Below are 22,768 nucleotides of genomic sequence, written 5' to 3'. Positions count from 1 at the left end.
TTGTGGCACGCTGTAGTGAGGAATCCGCAAATTTGGAACATCTGGGGTTCTTCAACGTGCACCTAAATCTAAGTACACAGGTACTTTTGCATTTCGCCCCCATCGAAATGTGGCCACCGTGGCCAGGAGTCGATCCCGCAACCTCGTGCTTAGCAACCCAACACCATAGCCACTAAAAATTAAAATTAAATGATGGGGTTTTACGTGCCAAAACCACTTTCTGATTAGGAGGCACGCCGTAGTGGGGGACTCTGGAAATTTCGACCACCTGGTGTTCTTTAACGTGCACCTAAATCTAAGTACACGGGTGTTTTCGCATTTCGCCCCCATCGAAATGCGGCCGCCGTGGCCGAGATTCGATCCCGCGACCTCGTGTTCAGCAGCCTAACACCATAGCCACTGAGCAACCACAGCGGGTACCATAGCCACTAAGCAACCACAGCGGCTACGTGTGCTGTATTCAGAAGACATTTGGGTGTATTAAAACCAGCTAGCGTAACACAATTGCACCACGTTTGCCATATACTGGAACACTTTAGCCATAGATGCCACAAAAGGTTAAAGAAATCTGTCAACCTTGACATGTTTTTCTATAACAGGCCTAGGCTATATTGGAGCAAAAAGAAACAAGTCTGGCAGTTCTCACTCACAAGGATTTCACAAACTGAATGAAGCTCATGGTACTGTTGCCAGCAAACTTACCCAAAGGCAGATGAGATTACCAAGATAAATGGGAGGCTTTTAAAGGGGCCATTTAAAGGGGCGTCATTGCTTCTTCTTGAGTGTGATTGCGACATGCATGCTCATAAATATGCGATCGTGTTTTCAATAAAGCATTTGTCAAAGTTAGCACTTGTGTTCATGTTCTTTCACATGCGCGTCATCTATGCACTTTTAAGCATGTCACACCAATAAAGTGCAAAAGCAAGTGCCTTAAGAGCTTTATTCTTCTAACCAAAAGTGACCTTATCTTTCTTTCTATGGTGTATGTTCAAACTTTCCTTTTTCCAAAACACTTCTAGAGCGTTTTCAACCGATTTGCTTCACACTTTGCGCATGCAAAGTTATTTTACCTCTTCATTAAGCAATATTTATGAAATTTGTCATTGCCACAAATGGTACAACTTGCAATGAGGAAAATGGTTTACTTTACAGTGCTTAAAAAAGTACTCGGGTTTTATGTGCAAAAACAATGACATAATTACGAGGCTGTACTGGCACTCCAGATATTTGGCCACCTGGGGATCTTTATTGTGCACCCAATGCATGGCACATGGGTGTTTTTTGCACTTCGCCCACACCGAAATGTGGCCACTGCGGCTGGGATTTGATCCTGCAACCTAACTGCAGTGTTTCAAACAAAACTATTCTGCGAAGCAATGTTCAGCACCAAAGAAAGTATTTCACCCGTTCTGCCACTGCTAAGGCAGGTGTCAAAGCGTGTGAAATCTCAAAGCACTGACGGGCACACCAAGCTTTCGCACAGTGCTCAGACCATCTTTCAAGGCCTCCAGCGAAAACGTACTCAAAGAGAGTGATCTCAAAAACGTGGTGTTTTAGCACTGACAAAGTGTTGCCATCTATGTAGTAGAACACAATGAACACGGCTTTCAAGAGCTGACACTGTACAGCCACCGATAATTGTTATAACCGGGTTGCATAACAAAAATATCAAAATGGGGGATGGTGTAGCTGTTTCAAGAAAACTATTACGCCGGAGAGGCCAGTTCTCTCTACCACCTCCCTCCATCCAACTTCAGATTGTGTGGACTCGTTAAACCGTTTAACCCGCCTTCCTGCGCGCTATGATCGCATGTTGTTAACAAGCCATGGATGTCAGCGTTCAAGAATGACACTGCTATAACAACTGCAAACAGGGTTGCGTGGTACAGCGCGAAGCAGGGACAAGGGACGCAAGAAAAAAACGAGGACAAATGCTTTTCTTGCGTCCCTTGTCCCTGCTTCGCAATGTACCACACAATCTAAAATAGAAAACCAACTAGCCGAAACCATCACCCTTCTATGCAAACAGGGGTCACGGGCGGCAAGTGACATACGAGCTTCGCCGAGGCATGGCTTTGGTGGCCCCAAAAGGCACCTTTTAAAGAATGCGGGAATGCTACCACAGCAGCATCTCAGCTTGAGAAATCCAGAAGAAAGGCTGGGACGAGATTGCCACAAGCATCTCGCCACATACTTCCCACTGGCTTGCACGAGAAAAACACGTCTGTCAGCTTTGCATGATTAACACAAAGTTTGCCAACATCCTTCTCCTAGACATCCAGGGGTTCCACATAATTCAGCAGAAGTTCCCTGGCGAAAACAAGCCCCCGAGGGACTGAATCATCTACAGGTCCTCCCGCGGGAACAATGTTGAGGCAGTCTGCCCTACTGCGTCAGTGCTGTGTCGTGGCCGTCCCTGTCACTATCCGATGCATGCACGTTTGTGACGATCACCTCATCGGTTAGAAGCACTTCGTTTCCAAATCTATAGCAGCGCGTTTTCTTTTCACCGGCAATGTTGTACATTGCCAATGATCAGAGGGTGGATCAGCCATCTTCCATTTCGGCGGCGAGTCAAACGAGGCTGAGAAACCACAAGGCCAGGAACGACTTCAATGCAACCATCAAACACAAGCACGAGCGAGTTAGTGCGTTAGCAGAATTGCGCAAGAAGAGGGCCCACCGAGCAACCTGGGAACAGTGCCGGCAGTGTTGTCAGTGCAGTGGCGTGGTCCATTCATGCTCGGAGGGGGTGGAAGGACAACGAAAGAGATGCGCGCGAGGCTGGCGTGCATCTCATGGAGAGATTCGCGCCGCGGCAGTTGGGGTGGCGGGCAATCATGCAGCAGCTCACATTTCACTTTTTCTTTTCAAGGATTTTGCATTCCATTACCTTTCAGCACGGACACCCAGCAACTAGACTTCACCGTTATAACTGATAATGTGGCAGGGGGGTCGTTGTAGTAAGTGGGTTACTTGCCCATAGAAAACATGCAAAAGTTGACGGTGCAGCAGCTTTTCATTGTTATAACCGATATATTAAAACGGTACCGTTATAATGGGTGTGACTATAGACAAAACTAAGTGGACACGCTCTGTGTGTCCAAATCGCTTTGAAAATGGAAATATTGCGGCAGATGAGCTTTTACCAGTATCATGTTCACAAGTTTGGCTCATCCAAAGTGCTTAAGGGATTAAGACCAATAATTTTTCAACACAAACACAACTCGCCTCTGCAGACTTACTGTATGACACACTGGCATTTAGAGCCCACATGAAACAAATTTTGCCAAATATCCTGTCACAGTGGAGGCACAGGGTGCAAAGCCAGTGAGACTGAATAGGAAAGGTGTCTTCAGGAAGGAATGCTTGCATTACACGAGACACTGTTTTCTCTGAAGTAGCTTCAGTAAATGTAAAAAAATAAATGTACACACTTGTGATCAGAAACTACAGACATTGGGCTTTCTTTTTTTTAATGAGTTCAATACCTGTGCATTTAAATTTGAAGCAGACACCACATGGCGATTATTAGAGAGACGATATTTGGATGTGCTGCATGCATAATTCTATGCATCAAGGAGTACCATGCATGAGAGCCATATGCGCTCTTTTTTTTAAGGAATCGCAAAGGTGCCAGCATACCCAATTTCTATTTAGAATGAAGAATGGGAAGATTAAAAGCCTTCTAGTAAATACCATTGGCGACTCCTAAAATCAGCTAAAAGACATGTCTCCATTTATCAGTGCCACTAATACAAGAAATGCCAGTTCACAACACTGGTCTATCAAGCAATGAGGTCGGTACACCCTGTTGCCAGTAAAATTCAATCATAAAGCTCCGTCACAACTCACCCCCATACATGCCTGTGGCCTTGATGCAGTAATTGGCCTCGTACAGGTTGTCGCAGCTTGTTGGCTCTGGCGAGCTGCTATGGTCCCACAGCTCCGAGCAGTGAAGGTGTTGGTTGGAGTCGCACTGATGGCAATAAATGGCTTCAACTGGAACACAACGGTGCACTTAGTGCCTCATGTAGCTGCACGGTTTGGGCAAGACATGCACTTAAAATTCCCAGTAAGATCCTGTAATTATCAGAAAGCTGCCAACGTGTTATTCTCTTTTGCTATCAAATAGTAGTTACATCGCATATAGAAGCCCACATATCTGTTGCACACACACGTACACACACCCTTACAAAATGCATATCAAGCCATGTTTGCCATACAATCACAGCTCTTTTATTTGGACAATCTATGCCTTTTAAATACATAAAAAAATGTATGCAAATGATGAACCACTGAAGACTAGGCATGTGTACAAGCAGCATGCATAAATAATTGCATGTGCTGCGTCAGTTCATTTTCTGCGAAAGGACAGCTACCGATGACTAGTGCAGTCAAATTTCATCTCGGGCACTTATGTTGTAACCAACAAATGCTGTCCTGGCTGGTTTTCATTAAACGCAGCACATGCTGCAGTCCACAAGTGGCCTCTATTCTAGTTCACACAGTAGGCCACTTCAACATGATTGCACGTGGACTTGCTTGGCCGCTTACACGCTGGGCAAGCTTAATTTGAATCTGGTGCCACTCCCAAGCCTAAAGAAATGGACCAGTTCGGACAGGGATTTCAACCAAGGACATTGACTACATAACCTGGGCACTCGACACTGTGGCACCGCTTCTGATGGAGGCTTTTCACCAAACTGCTATCAGTAGTGACCATATGTAAATTAAGTGGAACAGACAAGCAAAATGCGTAATGGTTTACTATATGGCAGGTCATCCAACATAATGGATTTATGCTGTGAAGCACAACTAAGACAGCTGCCCTACACAATCTGTAAATAGATGCCTTGCATGTGGCCACATATTAAAAACTGATCATGCTGCTCATTGCGAGCATTTACTCATACTCAAAAATGGCACATAAGGTCAACTGCAGCAGATTTGTACGTACCATAAAAGAAGATGAAGACGAGCATTTCATAGCAAATGTTCAGTAGAACATGTGGGGCTAGTTGGTTCATAGCCTTCAAAAGATGAAGTGCCAACAGTGACAGCAGACTAAGACGGAACAAAGACAGGACAAGGCACTTTGTCCCGTCTTTGTTCCTTCTTAGTGTGCTGTCACTGTTGACGCATCTTTTGAAAGCAAGTGTTCAGCTGGCCAGCAACTTGAATACCCAGTATCAGCATTAATAATTACTGAATTGGATTAGCTGGTGGCAGCCGGTATTTTGCTGCTTTCTGGTGGCTATTTGCAAATGGGAACATGACAACAATCCAGTCTGACTTATACCGACGAGTTGGTTGTAGACGACACCGAGCTGCAAGATTTTTTTCATTTCTGCAACAACCGCGTTATCGAATCACTAGGCGACGCATTCATCGATCGCTGTTGCTGAAGTTCCGGTCCTGCGCTAGGGAGACCGCATCCGTGCATTGAGCGAGCCCACCCGTAAACAAACACGCTTGACCGGTCGCCGCCCCTTTGTTAGCGAAAGAGAACCGAGTGACAACGCCCGCTTTTATGAGGGTGAATTCGTGCGGAATGAAGCGTGCCGAGCGGGTATTAACAATTGACGAGTGAAGAGACGAATCGCGAACATTTTCTTCGCAGCTCATTCGATTGCGAAAACAAGCTACCGCATTTTTTTTTCCCTAAACACAATAATATACATACTGCGGCATACTTCGTTGCATATTAATTCGCTAAGAATTTACTGGTACCTAAAAACGGGAGGAAGCTGTTGAAGAAAAGATGAAAGTCACGCAGGGAAGCTGCTCTCTAAGCTTTAACGGCCGCAGCAGCTTAAGCTACAAGTGTTTACACAATATTTACAAAGAGACAGTAAGCTAGTTGCAGCTTCAAAGATGCGTTGACACGGCGCCGATGTTCAGGGAAACGCACCGGATCGTACAACGTGTTAGAGGCTTAGATGAGGGTGTGACCGGATTACGAACAGCGAGCGTCGGTTCCGTGTGCCGAAGCCGAGGAGCCTAACAAGTTGTTGCAAGCAGTAGAACATACATAGCGAGACTCTTGCCTCTGAGCAGCGATGGCTGTTCGAAGGCTAAGAATCTAGCTACGACTGTAACATTTGAAAATGTGGCAAAATAACGTACTCACCTGATGCCAAGAAGCTACTGATAACCGCCGCTACCGTTACAAGTAGCCACCACATCGATGCCATCGCCGAATAAATGTTCAGTTGACACAACACATTAACGCTCAGACACTTAAAGCCTAAGAATATCACGCGGCTTTCGTGAAAACGATCGTGAAAGCAGCTTGTTGACACGGCATTACTCAGTCGCTTCAGGACAACACAGCCGCCACGAACAAGAATGCCGAGAATCGCCGTTGACTCTCTAGTTCTATTCCCTACCGCACCACTAATTTTTGGCGCGTGTTAACATACATATTCTAGGCATAATTTCAGAATACGATAGAAATAAACCATAGAGTTTCCAAGGAAACTCTATGGAATAAACTTTATTTGTCCAGCGGTTATTGCTGTTGCTGCTTTTTAGCAATCACAGACAGTATTCCATAGTTTCCCAGGAAACTCTATGGGAAGACGAAGAAGACGAGTTCTTGATCAGCTGCTAGTCCTGCTTCGCTCTGTTTTTTTTGGTTAAATTTGTGCGTACCGACGCCCCCGTGGCGGGTACGATATCAAAAGAAATGACGGACGTTCCGCCTCCTCTGCCGCCAAGGTTGGGGGCTGGCCTCCAAGCTGCAAGTCGGTCTGCTGCGCTCGACCACCTCAACGCGACTCTGCCAAGGTCGTCGAGCTGCTCAGACGTCGACGACATGGATTCTGACGGCGGATATACCGAGGTTACAAATCGTCGGTTGAAGAGAAAACTTCGTAGGACATCAAGCGTGAGTGAGCTTAACTACAATAAGCCGCCCACACAGCAAGCGTACGCAATCGCCTACATCCCCGTCGCTGCTACAGGCAACGTCAATTCCCTCAATAGGCAAACTCTCACTGCCTATCTCGAGAGGCTGGCTCCAGGGCGAATCAGAGAGGTCCGAATTAATCCTAGAAGAAACGTACTTACTGTTGATGTGACTACACGAACCATCCTCGACACTTTGAAAGCTGTAACTGAGCTAGGAAATGTACTTGTCCGCTCATTCATCGTACGTGGAGGCAGCACCACCGCCGGTGTTATCTACGATGTCGATACAGATATTGTTAATGACGATCTCCCAACGCTAATCTCCTCAACTGTCCATATCACAGACATCACCGCTTTGGACGGTCGAGGTGCATAACACTCATTATTGAGGGAGAGACCTTACCAACACATGTAAAAGTGGGTTATGTGCGACATCCTGTCCGTCCACACATCCCTAGGCACTTGCAGTGCCGTAAATACCAGAAAATCGGGCATGTAAGTGCTGTGTGCGTGAACAAGATGATATGTCCGCGCTGTGGTGGTGATCACGATGAGTTGACGTGTGCTGGCTCTGACTTGAAGTGCCCTAACTGCGATGGGCCGCACGAGGCAACGTCGAAGGACTGTCCAAATTTAAAGACTGAAATGTCCGTGCTAAGGAAAATGGTACGAGATCGATCTACACACAGAGAAGCGGCTACCAAGGACCACCGCCGCCAGAGGCGCTCACGTAATCGCAGAAGGAGATCATCATCGACAACAGGACAACCTGTACTCCGGGAAAAGTCGTCGCGCGCTCCTGCTAGTCCTCAAACGTCAGAGCCACCTTTAACCACGTCTACTCTTCTGAACACCTACATTACTATATGGCCTTCCCTGCCATCTCGGAGTACAGAAGTGCAGCCGGAACGCCAGCGTGAACATGAACCTTCATCGTCGGATGGACAAATCAAGGCAATGCTTGCACAGTTGATTCGTTCCTTGCGAATGCTGCTCATCGGAGTTAAGACGCCCGTTGCCAAGGCTGCGGTGCAAATTCTCGACGCATTAGAACCAGTGCTTGCTGCTGTATAGAAGCTAGTAAACGCCATGGCATCATCAACTTCAAGGTTGTCACTACAGGAAAGGATAAGCGGTTCCGTAATATTCCAGTGGAACGCACGAGGTCTACGGGGTCGCCTGGGAGATTTTAAACAGAGAGTGCTCAAGCATCGGTTTCCAGTTATTGTAATATGCGAGCCGAATATGACATGGCCATTTACACTCTCTGGATATCAACAATTCGCGTCTATGACAAGTGGAAATACTAGCAAACTTTTACTATGTGTGCGATGTGACCTCACGTATTCGCTAAACCAAGTTCCGGTGCATAACAGCAACGAGTACGTCTCATAACACTGAAGCTAAAGCGCCGGATAACCTCGATCATCGGTGGCTATATTTCTCCCAGGGGAAGATTTGACTCTGGACACCTAGCTGAAACTTGTTCTTGACTCTTGCCAAGGACCTCATATTATTGTAGGTGATTTCAACGCGCACCACCATCTTTGGAGTAGTAGGACCACAAATCTTCGAGGAAGACAACTTCTTAACTTCACAAGCAGCAATGATCTTGACATCCTGAATGATGGCTCACCAATATTTCTTCGTGGCACAACATACAGCAGCTCTCTCGATTTAGCTATCGCTCCACGATGCCTTTCGTCTTCTGCTGCTTGGTGCACAGATGCTGAAACGTATGGCAGTGATCACCTACCTACTTACAATTGAAATGGTCTCCAAGACTTCCAAGTTCTCATACGCGACGCACTGACTGGTATGCTTTTCAGAACAAGCTAGAAGAATCCTGCGACTGTGTCATTTCACCGAAAGAGATATTGAAGAGCGCATTAGTGCAGCAATGCACGCAGCAACACGCATCTTCCAAACATCAAATTCAAGAACATCCGTTGACGTTATATATGAAGATCTGCGGGCAGTCCGACGTCGCGCCGAGAGGAAATACAGGCTAACTAAATTGATCTCAGACTTGAGGACGTCACGCCGTGTGCAAAAGAAAATTCAAAGATACTTAGACAAGCTCGACAGACAACGTTGGAGGTCCTTTTGCACCAGCCTGGACCCAAGAAAACCGTTGTCCGCAATATGGCATGTTGTACGAGCACTACCATCTCCTCCACAACAGCTACGTCCCTTCCGAGCTTTGGCTATCATCCAGACGTGCAGTGAGAAGGAAATCGCGGAAGATTTCTGCATACACCTCTCTGGATCTACAACATCGGTAGCTTCAGTGCTCAGGTGTGCTCCTCCAACAATGGACGATCGTCTCGACCTCCCATTCACGCTGCAAGAGCTACGTGCAGCGATTTCCTCTTCAAGACACTCAAGTGCGCCTGGTCCTGATGGCATTACCTATACCTTGCGCCATCTAGGCCCTCGAGCGACTGAAGAGCTTCTGGCTTTATACAATCTCTCTTGGTCCTCGAGAACTGTAAGACTGGAAGACAAGCAAAATCATTGCATTATTGAAACCAGGCAAGACACCCCATGCTATGCTTTCCTACAGACCTGTGGCGCTTGCCAGTTGCATAGGTAAAACCATGGAACACATGGTTTTGACGCGCCTGGAGTGGTTTTTGGAGAAGCGTAATATATATCCAGACGCAATGACAGGTTTCCGAAAGGGTAGGTCGTCAATCGACAGCGTCATTGACCTAGTAACGACTGTTGAACATCAGAAACGCCGCCGTCGATTAACGGCCGCTGTCCTTCTAGATATCAAGGGTGCTTTTGACAACGTTCTACATGATGCAATTTTAAATGCCCTAGAAGAATGTGGCGTCGGGGGACGTATGCATCAATGGATAGCCAGCTATCTTCAAGAGAAACTCCAGACGTTGAAACAAAGAACCACCCCGTCTATCGTGGAGTGCCGCAAGGAGGTGTATTGAGCCCAACCCTATTTAATAACATTCTCATTGGACTGGTCAAAGAACACGCAGGCACAGTCTTGGTCTCTGTGTACGCAGATGACATATGTATATGGACCACGAGCTTAACGCGCTTGCAAGTGCAAACGAAGCTGCAGCGCGCGGTGTCAATAACGTCGACATACCTAAACAGTTGCGGACTGCAGCTCTCACCGGAAAAAGTGCAACCATGGCATTTACACGGAAGTCAATGGCCTGCTACCCCGTTATGATTGATGGGAAGATTATACCTTCAGTAACCCACTACAAGTTTCTCGGAGTCATCATCGACCGTGACTTATCTTGGTCGAAGCACCTCTCTGGATTAAGAAAAAAGCTGGACAGCTTTACCCAGATCATTCGACAAATGTCTGGAAAATCATGGGGGCCATCCAAGTCATCTCCTCTGCAGCTCTACCAGGCACTTTTTGTTGGCTACTTCCGCTACAGTGCGCCTGTACTTTCTCGGGTTAGCACAACTGCTGTACGCACACTTGTAAGTGCGTAGGCTCGCGCACTCAGAATTTGCCTAGGACTACCACGATGTGCGTCTACTTGGGGCACTATTGCAGAGGCACGTGCGTGCCCAGCTCGAGTTTATCTGCAACATGAGCCATTCCGAGTGCATCTAAGGCTGCTGACTACACACAGGAATCATCCACTCACGAACGTCACAAGCGTACGGCCTGTGTCCGCCTACTCAAAAGCCGTGTTGTCGCAGCAAGACTTATTGCCGTCGGACTTCCAACTGTATGACATACCCGAAGTTCCACTCTGGACGATGGCAAAGCCAACGGTGAGACTCAATCCCTGGAATAACGAAGAAGTCGAAGATACCGCTTGCTGGGCTCAACCATTTCGTGCTATCAACATTGCTTACATGTATGGATATTATGAACATGTTTTTACAGATGGTTCTGTGACACAGACCTCTTCCGCGGTGGCCTACACGGTGCCAGGAAAGGGGATCGCACAACGGTTCAAGATAGGACACAGGACGTCGTCTACAGCAGCTGAGTTGACCGGAGTTCGAGAAGCGGTTCGCTGCATACTGCAACAGAGTCTCGAGAAGTGGACAGCGTTCTGTGACTCAAAACCAGCACTGCAACTCATTAGCAATTATATGAGTGGCAGAACCGCATATAGTCCTCTGGTTTATGACATCATGTCTCTGCTTGCTGAGGCGTCTCATTCCGGGCATACCATCGTGCTGCAGTGGATTCCTGGCCATTGTGGAATAGCTGGAAACGAACAGGCTGACGCAGAAGCAAAAAAGGCGCACACTGACGGAACTATTATAAAAATTCATTTTTCCCGGTATGACATTAACGCCTTGCTCCATACCTCTCTTAAAGCTTCTACGGCGCGACATTGGGTCAACCCCGAACATCGACAAGAGCGCCACCATAGACTTGACGCTGGATTACAATTCCGGCTTCCACTTCGGTTGCGGAGAAGCCAGGAAACACTCATTCATCGATTACGGCTGGGTGTGACATACACCAACCGATACCTTCACAAGATTGGACAAACACGGGACCCTGACTGTAGCGTCTGTCACACTCCTGAGCACACATACTTAGCGTGTGCCCTCAATATGCGGCCGAACGAAGAACACTCAAATCTACAGTTGACAGCTTGGACTCCCGCCTCTTTTCAGAAGAAAAGCTTTTGGGCGCGTGGAGGACTGTTCACTGTGCCCAACGTGCCATAAAATCACTTTTGAACTTTTTAAGTGAAACTGGTTTAGACGATCGCCTCTAGAAGCTGTGAGACGTGCAGTTAGTGCGAAATGTGTTTGCGCAATAATTTTTTGTGACTAGATTACTTTTTGTATGGACAGCATTGCTCTTACGTGTATTGCGTCTACAGTGCGCATCCGCATATAGGACAACGTGTATATAGTATCCAATTGTACCCAGTGGCGTAGCAACAGGGGGGGGGGGGGGGCCGTAGGCCCCGGGTGCAATGGCCAGTGGGAGGGGGAGGGTGTCATATACGTCTGAAGACACCCCTCTTTCCGCCGGCTACACCCCGGGGGGTGACAGAAGACCTACGGGCCCCGGGTGCCAGACGTCCTAGCTACGCCACTGATTGTACCATAACATAATCACCCGCCACCTACCTTTCCCTGTATTTCCCACTTCCCCTTTCCCTAGTGAGGAGAAATGATACGAGACGTTCATTTGAGGGATCGCCAGTCGTTTGTGCGCAGGCGCGAGTTGAAGCGGGCGCGAGAGAGAAACTTTTGGGGCTTTTGCTCCTTGAATATATGAATCTGCCGACTATGCCTAGGCACTGCGGAGGAGGTTTCTTTAGAGTGTGTTGTATGATTTGTCCTCAAGACATGGCGGCGTTGCGGAGTGCGGTCTAGCTCCGCCGCTGGCTGCCCGCGCGGTGAGGCAGTGGGCACGGACGCCCCATTTGGTGATCGCTGTGTCAGAAAGGGCAAGGTTCTGACCGGTGTTGTATAAGTTGCGGGTCGCTTTTTTCGTCGCGACGATAGATTGGATTTTTTACAAGCACTGCTCCAGGAGTGCACATGTAACCGACAAACGGAGGCCTCAGGAGAGCACCTGTTATAACTTGAAAGAGCGTAGGTTTGGGCATGTTGGTATTCCATAACTTTTTAGTAGTTTTAGTAGTTTTTAGCGCACAAAAAGGGACGAGAGGCAGAGGTACGTCGCGGACACAGCGCTAACTTCCAACAATTGTTTTATTCTTCGAAGCGGTACACATATATATGTAGATAACACTGAGAACTGAAACTAGCGTACGCATGCGCATATGTACTGCTTTCTAATCAAATGAGGCAGCAACGAGACGTGTAATGGAAAGTTAATGATATCGAAGATGAAAAAGCGACCATGCATAGCCAAAACATTTTTTGTAATTGCAAGATTAAAATGCCATCTCCATCAAATTAATAAGCCACCCTCTGTGACACGTTCACGGATATGGCATTTTAATGCGGCGGTGGCGCGTAGATGCAGGGAGCAAAAGCCCCCAGATTTTTCTCTCGCTCCAGCTCTTACTCACGCCTGCGCACAAAACGACTGGCGATCCCTCAAATGAACGCCTCTCCTTTAAATACATAGAGTTACTATACTGACTCTAGAGGACAAGCTACCCATAGGGCCCATCACGGAGCAAGAAAACTAAGGAGAGGCCCTACCCCCTCCGCGCGCTAGGAGAAAAGTGTGGCGGAAATGACGTATAGTTCTCATTTTTTTGCTGCTTTTTTTATTTTTTTTTCCTCATGGTCACGTTTTTTGGGCCACAATGGCGGCGTTGTTCTGATTTTTTGAGCGCTCACACGTGCTTCTCTGGTAGGTTTCGTGCCGTGGAAAAGGCGCTGTGTGGGCGGGTTTGCGTTAGTCACCGTGTCTTGTTGCGCTGTGTTACCTGCACCGTGCTCTGCCGCATGTTGCGCGAGCGCTCCGCGCGCGAAACCACGCGCAGCGCGGCGTGGTTTCGCGATAGATGTAAACAAGAGAGGAGAGTGGCACAAAAGGCGGAGCATCGCCATGAGCAACGCCAACTTCCGGCTTCACTTTTGCTTCCCAAAGAGTGACGTCAGGGCCTCTCCTTAGTTTCTTTCCTCCGTGGGGCCCATGCATTGAAATCGGGAATCGCAAGAGCGCCGCCATGTTGCTACGCGCCGAGGTTGCCAGCTCCTGAGACGCTTGCTAGACTTGGTGACAGTAGTCAGTTTTAATCCGGCAACCGTAGCAGCATGGCGTCTTGCTACGGTTGCCGGATACAACAAGTTTATACAGATAATGAGGTAGAGATAACATGGGAGGAGGAAACTACAAAGCCAGCTAAAATAAGAAGAGGTCTCAGGCAGGGCTGTCCATTGTCACCTCTGCTTTTTATGATCTACATGAGCCAAATGGAAAAGAGACTAGAACAGAGCACAATAGGAACCGACATAAGCTATATGCTGGAAGGGCAGAAGGTAGCTCAAGTACTACCCGGACTGATGTATGCAGATGATATTGTACTGCTTGCTGACACCCGAGTAGGACTACAGGAACTAATGAGCATATGTGGAGAGGAGGGAGAAAAATTGGGACTCCAATTCAGTAGAGAGAAGTCTGGGATAATAGTATACAACGAAGAAAGGGGGGAACCATTGGAAATACAAAGCACTAAGATTGATCATGTTGAAAAATACAAGTATTTGGGCATATGGCTAAACGAGGGCAAAAAGTACTTGGAAGAACAGGAAAAAACTATGATTGAAAAAGTGAAAAGGAACTCGGCTGTAATGAAACACAAGGCGCTTTGGAACTATAATAGGTACGAGGTGGTTAGGGGCGTATGGAAAGGGGTTATGGTACCTGGCCTCACATTCGGAAATTCAGTACTGTGCATGAAATCGGAAGTTCAGGCATGCATGGAAACGAGACAGAGAAGTGTAGGCAGGTTGGCCTTAGGAGCACACGGGAACACCCCTAATGAGGGAGTGCAGGGGGACATGGGATGGACGTCATTTGAAGGTAGAGAGGCAATAAGTAAAATAAAATTTGAACAGAGACTCCCAGCACTGGCGGAAAAAAGGTGGGCAGGAAAAGTGTACAAATATCTGTACATGAAAAGTTTGAACACAAAGTGCACACTCAGAACGAGGAAGCTGAGGAATAGATACCTACAGCCGAGGGAGGGGATCCAAAGTGGTTCTAGTGTGGGAAAGGAGGTGAAGGAGACGGAAAGAAAAATGTGGGAAGAAAGAATGCTCGGAAAGCCATCGCTATCAATGTATAGGTCACAAAAACAGGAGATTAAGAGAGAGCTCTTATTTGATAACTCGCGGGGCAGCTCACTATTATTCGAGGCTAGGACGGGGGTTTTGAGAACGAAAACATACAGGGCTAAATTTGAAGACGTGGACCTTCGGTGCGCAGCTTGCGGAGCCGAAATGGAGACCACTGAACACATAGTACTGAGATGCACAGCCCTTCGCCCGACCCTGGCAGAGGGAACAGTGGCAGATATGGAAGGGGCATTAGGTTTTCCCGGGAACGAGGGCAAATAGACGAGAAAAGAGTGGCAGTAACGAAGAGGAGGCTAGAGGATTGGTGGAGGAAGTCAAGGGATAATAACATAAATCGGGGACAAAATGTTTCCTCTACTGTTTTAGATAGTTATCTTGGGGGGGGCGGAGGGGAGTAAAAACTAGGTTGAGAAAAAGAGGATATAAAGATAGAAAAAAAAAGAATAATAATAAAATAGGAGGGGGGAGCAAAAGGCTAGGTGGCGCCAGCCGCCGCCCGTTACAAAGGGTATAGCTGCCATCCATCCATCCATCCATGCTTGTGGTGTTGTGATGTGTGCGTGCCGCCGTGTGTTTGGGCCAATGCCTCCTTTACTAGATGCCTGCCGCGTGACCCGAGAAGCTGGTTCCTGCCCCTCTCCTCTTTACTCTTCCCCACCCGGGTTAACCCGGGTGCGCATTTACATTCGCTCTCCAGTGCAGCCGGTCGACTGCAGCGCCGCCCCCGCGGCGCCAACGGGTACTATATATATCTAGGTAACTTTTCGCCCTAGGGGAGCCTAGGTCCCTAGTTGTCGTGTGAAAAACGCACCTAGCTCCTGAAACGCCCTAGTCCCCATGCGCGCGCGCGCGGGGCCCATAGAAGTATACCATAGCGCAGAGCAGTGGTAGAATTGTGTGAGCCAACTCGCCGGAGTAGCAGGGTAGGCGGTTCATTGTGCGTGCACGCAAGCAGCACGACCACGAACGAAGCGATACAAGGTGGAACAGTGCGTTTTACGGCAATTGAAGGTGTGTGACGCGCTTGGTGTGTGCAAAGAGCAGTTAAGTTGCGTGTGTGACGAATCTGTATGCGCAAAATAGCACGACCACGAACGAAGGTGGAACATCGCGTTTTGGCGTGCGCAAACAGCACAACCACGAACGTAGCGATGCAAGGTGGAACAGCGCGTTTTGCGCAATCTAGTTGTGTGTGTGTGCGTGGCGCGTTTGTGGTGTGCAAAGAGCGCGACGACGATCGTCTTCTAACTGCGCCAGAGCACACCGATTGTTGGATTCTACATAGGTATTGAACGGGCGTTAAACCTAGAGAAACACGGGATTGCGACGCGACTAGCCGCGATGTAAAGCACTGTACGTAAGTGAATAAGGGACACGCCACGAGTAATTTGTATGTGGAGGTATGTGGACGTGCATTAATTAGCGGCGGTATAGAAAAAAAAAAAGTGGGGGGGGGGCGGCGGGGATTGGGGAGACAGGTGCTCGAAAGCGTTTCCACGCATGTTTTGTCGGTGTACTCGATGAACTAAATGCCGCTTTGAAGAAATTGTGACGAAATGTTGGCATGTGCGTAGTGGCACAGTTTGAAATGTGTCGCAGAGTAAATCCGAAAAGAACCGAAGCGTACCATGTGTAAAAAATGTGTGAAAACTACAGCTGCAAGCTTATGTTGTGCAGCATTGACCGATGTCGAGATATTGTTCTCATGAATGTAGCATGCATCGCCTTTGTACGCATGTGCTGGCTGTACCCGCAAATTGTACCCGCAACGAGCGCGTCGTCCTGGGTTCGGTTTCGGTTCTCGCTGCTATTCGTGATAATAAACAGTTTGTAAATTGTGCTTTTTGTTGGCGATTCTCTGTACAAGGGACGAAAACAGAAACTGGCAATGAAGATAAGCATCACGTAGAATATTTTAAACGAAAAACTGTTTCAACATTCTTTAATGCAACTCTAATTCTAAGGCTCTAAGCGCCACCTATTTCCGGTAGTCAAAATGTGCCATGGCGGCTTCCTGTCAATTGGATGTGTCACGGAGGAAGGAAACTAAGGAGAGGCCCTACCCCCTCCGCGCGCTAGGAGAAGAGTGTGGCGGAAATGACGTAGTAGGTTCTCATTTTTTTGCTGCTTTTTTATTTTTCTTGCTGTATGGCCACGCCTTTTGGGCCACAATGGCGGCGTTGTTATGGTTTTGAGCGCTCACACGTGTTGCTCTGCTGGTAGGTTTCGTGCCGTGGCAAAGACGCTGTGTGGGCGGGTTTGCGTTAGTCACCGTGTCTTGTTGCGCTGTGTTACCTGCACCGTGCTCTGCCGGATGTTACGCGAGCGCGCACGCTCCGCGCGCGAAACCACGCGCAGCGCGGCATGGTTTCGCGAAAGATGTAAACAAGAGAGGAGGGTGGCACAAAAGGCGGAGCATCGCCATGAGCAACGCCAACTTCCGGCTTCACTTTTGCTTCACAAAGAGTGACGTCAGGGCCTCTCCTTAGTTTCCTTCCTCCGTGCACACATCCCACGGAGGAAGGAAACTAAGGAGAGGCCCTGACGTCACTCTTTGTGAAGCAAAAGTGAAGCCGGAAGTTGGCGTTGCTCATGGCGATGCTCCGCCTTTTGTGCCACCCTCCTCTCTTGTTTACATCTTTCGCGAAACCATGCCGCGCTGCGCGTGGTTTCGCGCGCGGAGCGTGCGCGCTCGCGTAACATCCGGCAGAGCACGGTGCAGGTAACACAGCGCAACAAGACACGGTGACTAACGCAAACCCGCCCACACAGCGTCTTTGCCACGGCACGAAACCTACCAGAGCAACACGTGCGAGCGCTCAAAATCAGAACAACGCCGCCATTGTGGCCCAAAAGGCGTGGCCATACAGCTAAAAAAATAAAAAAGCAGCAAAAAAATGAGGTCCTTCTACGTAATTTCCGCCACACTTTTCTCCTAGCGCGCGGAGGGGGTAGGGCCTCTCCTTAGTTTCCTTCCTCCGTGGATGTGTGCATAGCATGGGAGCTTCAATGGTACATCTCAGCTTTTTTTGGTTATCCCCAGCTGTTCCTTATATTTCCGCGTAATAACTCTTTCTTGTACCCAATACAATACCGAATAGGGATCGTATAGAAGCTCAGAGGCTGCACCTGTCATTCACATAGACAGGTAAGGTAAGGCCGCGACCACTTTCAACTCGTCTGGGACGTACATAATTTTTTTTTGTAATTTATGCATGCTTAGGCATCATTTTTCACGCCGCCTGAAGTTCTCGCTGAAAGTACGCTTTAAATGCACTGCGCGCCTTAAATTGACACCCATCAGTAACGTGTTTGAGCCGTTATTTATAGCCCATATTTTGCGGACTACGATTTTAACCTCATGCGCACTACCGCCCGTTTGTTCTGTTGCGCTCGCGATATCAATGTTTTTAGATCCAGAAGGCTGCTTCCGCATGAAAGAAGAGACTCGCCGTGTTAGATTGTACACATGGAAAGCGAACGCTGTGACACGTTTTTTAAATTGGCCGACTGTTGCAAGCGGTGGCATCATTGCCGTCGTCGAAGTGTATGTACAGGCACACTATAATAGAGACATACGTATTTACAGTGCCAAATGAACAATTTGGTGCTTCGTCCCTTGGCGCTCTCCTGCTCTGCCTGACAGGCAGGTGTCACGCAGTGCATTGCACTGAAAGGGCATGAGCATACCGCGAAATCTACGCGAGCGTTTTTATAGACAAATGCTCGAAGATTTCTATCACCAGCTGCCACTTGAAAGTGCGTTTAGCTAGCAAGCCAGCAGTAGTGTCTGCGCTTTCAAGCATACACTTGATCATACGAAGAATGAGACAAAGTGTAAACACATGAATGACAGATTCAATATTTCTTGACACTCGTAAATCTTCAAACCTGCCAGTTGTTCGTTAGTGCGTGAAAAAGTGGAATTTTGTTACGTTTAAAAGCAGACATTGGTTCATCCAAACGTGGCTTTGCCTAGGCCGTCGCATTGTATGAATGAATTATCAAATGCATGGGCATTGGAGCAATGAGGTGATGTAGCTGAAAAATGCACCTTTGTTCACTTTTCACTTTGCCTCATGGTATTCTGTCTCAAGTTCAGCCATTGTCAAAGCAGCAATTTCTACTGGCACAGCAACGCTCATCTAAATGGCATCTGTCAATGACGTAAGTTGTCATTGCTCCTTTCAGCACATATGTTACATGGTCTTTGACATCTTCAGTACGACCTAAATGTGTTTCACAGCTGTGATTGCCTCAGTGCATATAGAAGCAACGAAGTGATCCCAAATAATTTTGCAGAATAACTGAAATGTGGGCAAGTTCATTCGGATTCATGATTATGGCAGATTTGAACCCCAACACTGTGTAACACTACTACACAGACTGGCGTTTCGGGTAGTCGAGACAAGATTCTTATTAAAACCTCGTTGAGATTTGACAAACTGTTAGCTAGGTGAGATAAAGTAATTGTGATTAAGAATGGTAGCCTCAACATTGAGCACTAGGCAGGAGGTGAGTTTTTTATTGTGATCATTTTCTACAAGCATGCACATTAGCGTTACAGTAGTACGAGCATCTTTGTAGCACATCCTTCCCTGTATAAAAAGGGTCATGTTGCTTACTGCTTAGCTGGTGTTATGCATTGTCCACTTCTATGGTGTTGGTGCCCAGGATCTCTACAAAACGGAACCTCTTTGGTACAGTCGTGTAGCTGCTTGTGTTCTTCTCCCCTAGCCAGAGGCATGAAGGGGGGTTCACGGTCACTGACCAAGTCTGATGTATAACCCGACGTTTCGGAACTACACAAGGGTTCCTCGTTCACTGAGTTGGACAGGAAATCATCGTCACCTATGTAGCCAGCATGTGACGTAATGAACATGCGTGAATGGCAGGCATAGTCCCTGGTGTCCGGTTCATCGTAGCTGGCGTCAATTGAACGATTAGCGAATCTAGCAGCCGCCGGGATGACATGTTCTTTTCTTTGGCCACGGCAGTGGCATTGTTCCAGTCAATCTTGTGACTATGTTCCTGCGCATGCTCGGCAAATAATAGTCGTATGACTATTATTTCTTAGGTCACGTTTTTTTGTTTTGTTTCCATGCCTGACCAGCCGAACTTTCATCAAATCCTTGATTATGCAGCCAGAGGCAGTGGCACTCGTTGTGTCCTGTTTGAGATGAATGGTCCTTTTGTCCGTGTCTATCCACTATCACCTGGGCTTATCTCCTGGCTGCTGAAGTGTGCCTGCATTTTCCAGGTCAACTACTCGGACATTAATGTCTGGATACAAATTGGGTAGATCTTGTATGCCATGCCCAACATCAGAGTAAGTTTTCTGTTTCTGCCAGCACTTTTGCTCATGCACTTTCATTTTCCTCCGGTCCGGGAATTGTGGAAAGAAGCTGTCTGCAGTAGCTGGAAGTGTAGTCCTAAGCCTTTGGCTCGTAAGCATTTGCACTAGCGAGAAGCTATTTTTCAGAAGGCTCAGTCTATAATCGTGTGTCTTGTAGGCATCACCTGATGTCTCAAGGGAGTTCTTGGATGAGTTTAGGTGGCTTCTGTGAGATCATTGCGCTGTTGGTAGCGTGGACTACACGCCATTTGTTGGAATTCTTATGAATTCTGCAAACAGCGAGCTGCGCCCTTTTGCAAGCTACAGTTTGTTGCAGTTCAAGACCACTACACTATTGCACGCCTTGTGAAAACAAAGAGGCATTGAGTCGCAACCACAGGTCCTGTCAAACTAGCCAGTACTAGCTCAGGATACCCTTACTAGTATTTTGTGACGATGAGCCACCACACCCCTCCAATAGAAAATATGTCCATAGTGAACTTCTGTAACAGCTTTTCTCAGAATCCCAATTGCAGGAGTGTCACCCTTCTCTTAGCCCTGTGTTGCTAGCATGTACGACATGACTTGAAGACATTTTTTGTTTGTATGTATTTATGATGCAGTACTTTGTCGTCTTGCTAGGCATTTATTGATTCCAAAGTGGCCTTCAAATGAGAAGTGCTGGGTGGGTAAGCTCCTGTAGCTTCTTGGGCGCGATGGTTTTATTGCCAAAATATCAAAATGTCTTGGACTACATTGTCCTTGTAAAGCCAGAATTCTTTCAGAGTTTGCAACACCTTGTCCAGCTCTTTCGAGTGAAAATGCAAAGTTGGCAGCAGCATTAATCTAGCACTTGTTCTTTCTTCAGTTCTTGTAAAGAAGGTGGGGAGAGGCAGCATGCATAGCCTTCAATCTTGGTAGGCCCTTGTGGTGCCTGTTATTCTCCTTCACATGAGAACTTCACAGTGTATCAGCTGCGGGAAAGTCTTTGCCTAAGGTGTACATTATGCCTCATAATGCATCAATCATGTGCACACTTTATAAACTGGGAAACAGAATGTTGCCCCATTTATAGAATTTATCTCGAGCTTGCAAGAAAGAAAGCACTTCTTTCTATATCTGGGCATAGCCAGGCATTCTGTCTCTGCAAAATATCTTGAGGCGTATCTAGTAACATGTTGCCCATCGTCTTGCTTTTGGCTGAGCACTGCAACTAGACCACAGCACAAAGCATCAGCTGTGATTAGCAGCTGGTCTCTCATTTTGAGGAGCACCAGCCAAGCACTGGATCTGAAGAAAGTATTTCTTTTCATTTTGAGAATTCTGGAACCTGTGTGGGTTCCAGACAAACCATGCTTTGAAAACAGCATGCTGGACAATGGGTGTAGCGTTTGTCATGTTAGGAGCGAATAAACCTAGATAGGTGGTCATGCCCATTAGCAGGAGTAGTTCTGGAGGATGGTCTTGGCATGTCTGTGACAGCTTTGAGCTTGTTTTTGTTCATGTGCCCCAAGTAGAATATTATTGTGATGCCAAACTTACATTTCTCTTTGTGGATGGCAGCTCTTGCACAGTGGGTGCCCTCAAATGTACTGCAGAGTTCGTTGTGTTGCTGTTTAGTTGAGCACCAACTGATTAATTAAAAATTATGGGGTTTTACGTGCCAAAACCACTTTCTGATTATGAGGCACGCCGTAGTGGAGGACTCCGGAAATTTTGACCACCTGGGGTTCTTTAACGTGCACCTAAATCTAAGCACACGGGTGTTTTCGCATTTCGCGAGCACCAACTGATAACCTCGACCATATAACAAACAACACATATAAGTTCTGGATGAATATCCTCCATATACCATTGTGTTTGATCTGGGGCACACCAGATACCAAATCGCATGAGCAGTTAAAGCGAAACCAACGGAACGGTGCTGTAAAGGTGGTCAAGAACTTTCTGTAATTTCTCAGGGATTTGCCAAAACCCTGAATTTGGGCATCAATTTTCCATACACCAAGCTGTGACTCGTAATATCTGAACGGTATGCTCTACTGCAGGAATTGGATATGATGCTCATAGGGCTTGCTTGTTCAGTTTTTGTGTAATCCATAAAAGTGTGGAGTGCTCCTGATGGCTTCGTCACCACTACCATAAGCGTGCACCAAGGAGTTGGCTCTGTCATAGCTGTCGTAAAACCAGTCTTAAACCTGGAGAAGTTTGGCTTTCATCTTCTATAAAGGTAGCCATACAAAACAGTGAAATATTAGTGCACAGGACACAGGCTCCAGTTTCAACATTGTCATGCAAGCTGCGCAAAGTATTTGAAGATGCGGCTTTGAATCTCCACAACCATTAACATTCTCAATCTGTCTAAGCACTCGACTTCAGCTTCACAATCACCTCTGTGACCTATTTAGCAAATTTATTTGGAAATAGCAGTATTCTGCCTGATGCACGAGATGTAACTTTATGTTGTGCTAGTCGCCTTACACACTGACCACAGTAACTTGGAGGTCACCACCTTCTCGAAATGTCACGAACCACATTGTTTTCAGGGTGAGACAAGAAATAATGTCTAATTATCATTTCTAACAAAAAGAAATAACTGATGCCTGTGGCAAGGTGCCATTCAAGTGGTTGAGTTCCTCCAGGAGTTAGGGGGTGATACGAGTGGGAACCCTCAAAAGCCAATTATGGCCTTAGCCGAGCAGCCCCAGGTGACATAGTAAAGCTTTTTGGGCACAATGTCATTAGGCACCACCCTATATAATTTAT

At 47.2% G+C, this 22,768-nt stretch overlaps 2 protein-coding genes across 6 annotated transcripts in view; one reads left to right on the top strand and one right to left on the bottom strand.

Moving 5' to 3' along the window:
• The window catches only part of bou (glycosylphosphatidylinositol anchored membrane protein boudin), a 42,978-nt gene extending 36,616 nt beyond the window's left edge, over positions 1 to 6,362 (bottom strand). For 4 of the 5 annotated variants that reach the window (XR_011509890.1, XR_011509891.1, XM_070529492.1 and 1 more), the window contains exons 1-2: positions 6,137 to 6,362; positions 3,859 to 4,005 (exon numbers count right to left, since the gene is read on the bottom strand). Coding sequence is in view for 3 of the 5 variants with exons in the window: in XM_070529492.1 (XP_070385593.1) it covers positions 3,859 to 4,005; positions 6,137 to 6,200 (211 nt within the window). In the remaining 2 variants the exon portion in view is untranslated. The remainder of the gene's footprint in view (positions 1 to 3,858; positions 4,006 to 6,136) is intronic. The other variant, XM_070529491.1, reaches the window with a different exon arrangement.
• RpL35 (Ribosomal protein L35) overlaps positions 1 to 22,768 on the top strand; it is a 343,229-nt gene that overhangs the window by 25,535 nt on the left and 294,926 nt on the right. The window lies entirely within an intron of this gene.

This window comes from Dermacentor albipictus, unplaced genomic scaffold (genome assembly GCF_038994185.2).
Source record: "Dermacentor albipictus isolate Rhodes 1998 colony unplaced genomic scaffold, USDA_Dalb.pri_finalv2 scaffold_22, whole genome shotgun sequence".
In the NCBI taxonomy this organism is placed as follows: domain Eukaryota; kingdom Metazoa; phylum Arthropoda; class Arachnida; order Ixodida; family Ixodidae; genus Dermacentor; species Dermacentor albipictus.
Note: the sequence above shows the minus strand (reverse complement) of the source record. Positions and strands in the feature narration are given on the sequence as shown.